Genomic DNA, 3504 nt, shown 5'->3' on the forward strand with positions numbered 1-3504 from the left:
GGTTCTTGTGAGGGCCATCCTCCTGGTTTGCAGACAGCTTTCTGGCAGAGTTCTCACTTGGAGAGAGAGTAAATTAAATTCTCTGATATATCTTCTTATAAGGGCACTAATCCCATCATAAGGGCCCTACCCTCATAATGTCATCTAAACCTAATTACTTACCAAAGGCCCCATCTCCAAATACTATCACATTGTTGGTTTAAGACTTCAGTGTATGAATTTTGGGCTGGGGAGAGGGGATAGAATTCAGTTCATAGCAGTGTCTACAAGATTTGTACATCTTCTTGTGCATAATCACAGTGCCATATTATATCCAACAGAATTAATAAAATTCTTTGTTGTCATCTAAAACCCAATCTATATACACATTTCCACAGGTACTTAGTCATTTTACAGTTGATTTGTTAGAATTGGGATCCAAAAATAAGTCCATGTGTTGCATTTGTTATGCTTTTTAAATCTGGGTAGCTAAAAGGGTGGTTTTAAAAAGCAGGGCAGTGGGACAACTGGCTTTTTCTTTCAACAATAATTGTATAAAAAAAAAGTGAAGGAGAAAAAAATAATAACAAAGAAAAAAAGGGAAGAAGGAGAGGGGAGGGACTGCTGTAGAGTAAAAGTAACTTAAAGTGCAAAATAAACAAATGTGGTATATGGATTTTTTTTTTGGATCCTTATTCTAACAACTCAGCTGTAAAAAGGTGGAAATATCCTGAATTCTTTAGCTCCAATATTCTAGAAAATAGGGGCGTGTAAACATTTGAATTTTAAAGAAAAAAAATTCCGAAAGTATTTTAATTAAATAAAGATTTTTATAGTTCTCACAAATTACCATTGTATTTTAGTTTTAAAACAGTCTTAACACATGAATGAAAATTTTATGTGAGGATATTTTTAGAACTCAAGATACAATTAACTCATGATACAGCTTTAAAAACTTCTCCAGGGCTTCCCTGGTGGCGCAGTGGTTCAGAGTCCGCCTGCCGATGCAGGGGACACGGGTTCGTGCCCTGGTCTGGGAAGATCCCACATGCCGCGGAGCGGCTGGGCCCGTGAGCCATGGCCGCTGAGCCTGCGCGTCCGGAGCCTGTGCTCCGCAACGGGAGAGGCCACAGCAGTGAGAGGCGCACGTACCACAAAAAAAAAAAAAAACAAAAAAACTTCTCCAGAGCTGAATTCATCACAGTAGTTTTATAAAAGTTTGCAAAGAACACTACTAAGATTTAAAAAAATTTTTTTAATTTATTTATTTGGCTGCATTGGGTCTTAGTTGCAGCACGTGGGATCTTTCGTTGCGGCATGCAGGATCTTTCGTTGTGGCACGAGGGCTTCTCTAGTTGTGGCACGTGGGCTAAGTAGTTGTGGTGCATGGGCTTAGTTGCCTTGCAGCATGTGGGATCTTAGTTCCCCTACCAGGGATCAAACCTACGTCCCCTGCATTGGAAGGCAGGTTCTTTCTTTTTTTTTTTTTTTTTTTTGCGGTATGCGGGCCTCTCCCGTTGTGGAGCACAGGCTCTGGACACGCAGGCTCAGTGGCCATGGCTCACGGGCCTAGCCGCTCCGCAGCGTGTGGGATCTTCCCAGACTGGGGCACAAACCCGTGTCCCCTGCATCGGCAGGCGGACTCTCAACCACTGCGCGAACAGGGAAGCCCGGAAGGCAGATTCTTAACCACTGGACCACCAGGGAAGTCCCTGCTAAGATATTTTTGACTGTAGTGAATATTTGAGGTGAAATAACATTATTGAAATATGATTTTAACCAGTAGATGGCAACAAATCAATATCTGAATGTAGTTTTAAGAAAATTGCAGGAGAAATAGTATAAGTCATCAACAAGGTACATTAGATTTTTTTCCACAAATAAACATTTTGTGCTTATGTCTTTAATATATGCTTGCTTGCTTATTTATTTATTGCTGCATTGGGTCTTAGTTGCTGCGTTTGGGCTTTCTCTAGCTGTGGTGAGCGGGGGCTACTCTTCGTTGCGGTGAGCAGGCTTCTCATTGTGGTTACTTCTCTTGTTGCGAAGCACAGGCTCTAGGTGCGCGGGCTTCAATAGTTGTGGCACATGGGCTCAGTAGTTGTGGCTGATGGTCTCTAGAGCGCAGGCTCAGTAGTTGTGGCACATGGGCTAGTTGCTCTGTGGCATGTGGGATCTTCCCGGACCAGGGATTGAACCGTGTCCCCTGCAATAACAGGTGGAATTTTCTTTTTTTTTTTTTTTTGCGGTATGCGGGCCTCTCACTGTTGCGGCCTCTCCCCTTGTGGAGCGCAGGCTCAGCGGCCATGGCTCACGGGCCCAGCCGCTCCGCGGCATGTGGGATCTTCCCAGGCCTGGGCACGAACCCGTGTTCCCTGCATCGGCAGGCGGACTCTCAACCACTGCACCACCTGGGAAGCCCTCAATATTTGCTTTTTAATTAGAAAAATTAATATAGATTTTCTTTTTATGTGATATGCATTGTTCATTTTAAAGCCGTGATTGATTTTTGATAGTTGGATGATTAGTTTATAGTTGTATTTAAAAACTGAGCATTACTGCAGTTATTTGGTTTATTAGTTGGTAGAAGCTAGTGATCAGTGGTGATTTGGGGAATTATTTATTTATTTATTTTTTAAAGTATAATTTCCATTTTATTGTCTTTTCAGGGGACAGTATTTCTTTAGTCTTTAAGAACTTAGCTCCTTACATGGGCTTTGGTGGAGGTCGTGGGGCAGCACCAGCAGGTCTTAATCGGGGTGGAGGTGTTCGGTCCTTCCGGGCTTCCCGAGAACGATGCTTGACTACCTTGCTGTGAATGGCACAACTCACGCAGTAATGCACTTTCACATACAGCTTGGGAAGCACATAGGCGTCGAAAACACTCGCTTCGGAAATGTCCCTGACGGCTGCGGCCTCTATGATGTTCCGAATGACGAACTTCTTAATGGCCTTATCCTTGGACATGCAACGGGTACAGTTGGTACAGCAAATAGGCTGCACATGGCCGTGGCCCTTTTTGGCACGACCATTGTTCCTTATTTTCTTGGTCATCTTGGAAGCGAGGAGGCGGAAGAGTGGGAATTATTTTTATTTGCCTTGCTTTATTAGAAGTTTAATAATCATCTAGTTAGTAAGTAATGTTATTTAACTTAATAAAAATAAGTTTATACTTTTTAAGAAAACAAACTGTTGAACTGTGTGATAGAAAAAATTGGGAAAAATCTGTGTTTATCAGTATGGGTTATATTTCCATGATTATTGTAATGCTGTGTAAATGCTGTAGATCTGTTGGTATTTTCATCAACTATACACACAGCATTGCATCAGAAAGTTTGATACCTGACACAAAAGTGTAGTACCTTTGTGAAGTTTTCCAACAACTCAGTACTATATATTGTTGATGGATATGTGTATATTCTCTCTCTGTTTCTCTGTCTCTTATAAAACTTTATGAAAATGGACTGGCAGGGTTACACCAGAAAGTTACTGCTGTTTGGAAGTAGGAGAGGAAATTGGGACTTG

The 3504-nt window shown here is 41.9% G+C and overlaps 1 protein-coding gene across 1 annotated transcript; it reads right to left on the reverse strand.

Annotated features, from left to right (window-relative positions):
• Positions 1-2595: 2595 nt before the first annotated feature.
• On the reverse strand, positions 2596-3039 carry LOC309966203 (small ribosomal subunit protein eS26-like). The gene has a single exon (XM_082846177.1). It carries the CDS (start codon positions 3031-3033, stop codon positions 2686-2688), a length of 348 nt encoding a protein of 115 aa, XP_082702303.1. The 5' UTR covers positions 3034-3039; the 3' UTR covers positions 2596-2685.
• Between the last annotated feature and the right edge of the window lie 465 nt (positions 3040-3504).

The sequence above is a fragment of the Leucopleurus acutus genome (genome assembly GCF_964270905.1).
Source record: "Leucopleurus acutus genome assembly, chromosome: 9".
In the NCBI taxonomy this organism is placed as follows: domain Eukaryota; kingdom Metazoa; phylum Chordata; class Mammalia; order Artiodactyla; family Delphinidae; genus Leucopleurus; species Leucopleurus acutus.

Bases quoted from the DNA above. Each gene is read 5' to 3' on its own strand.
- LOC309966203 (XM_082846177.1), bottom strand. From the start codon at position 3,033: ATGACCAAGAAAATAAGGAACAATGGTCGTGCCAAAAAGGGCCACGGC.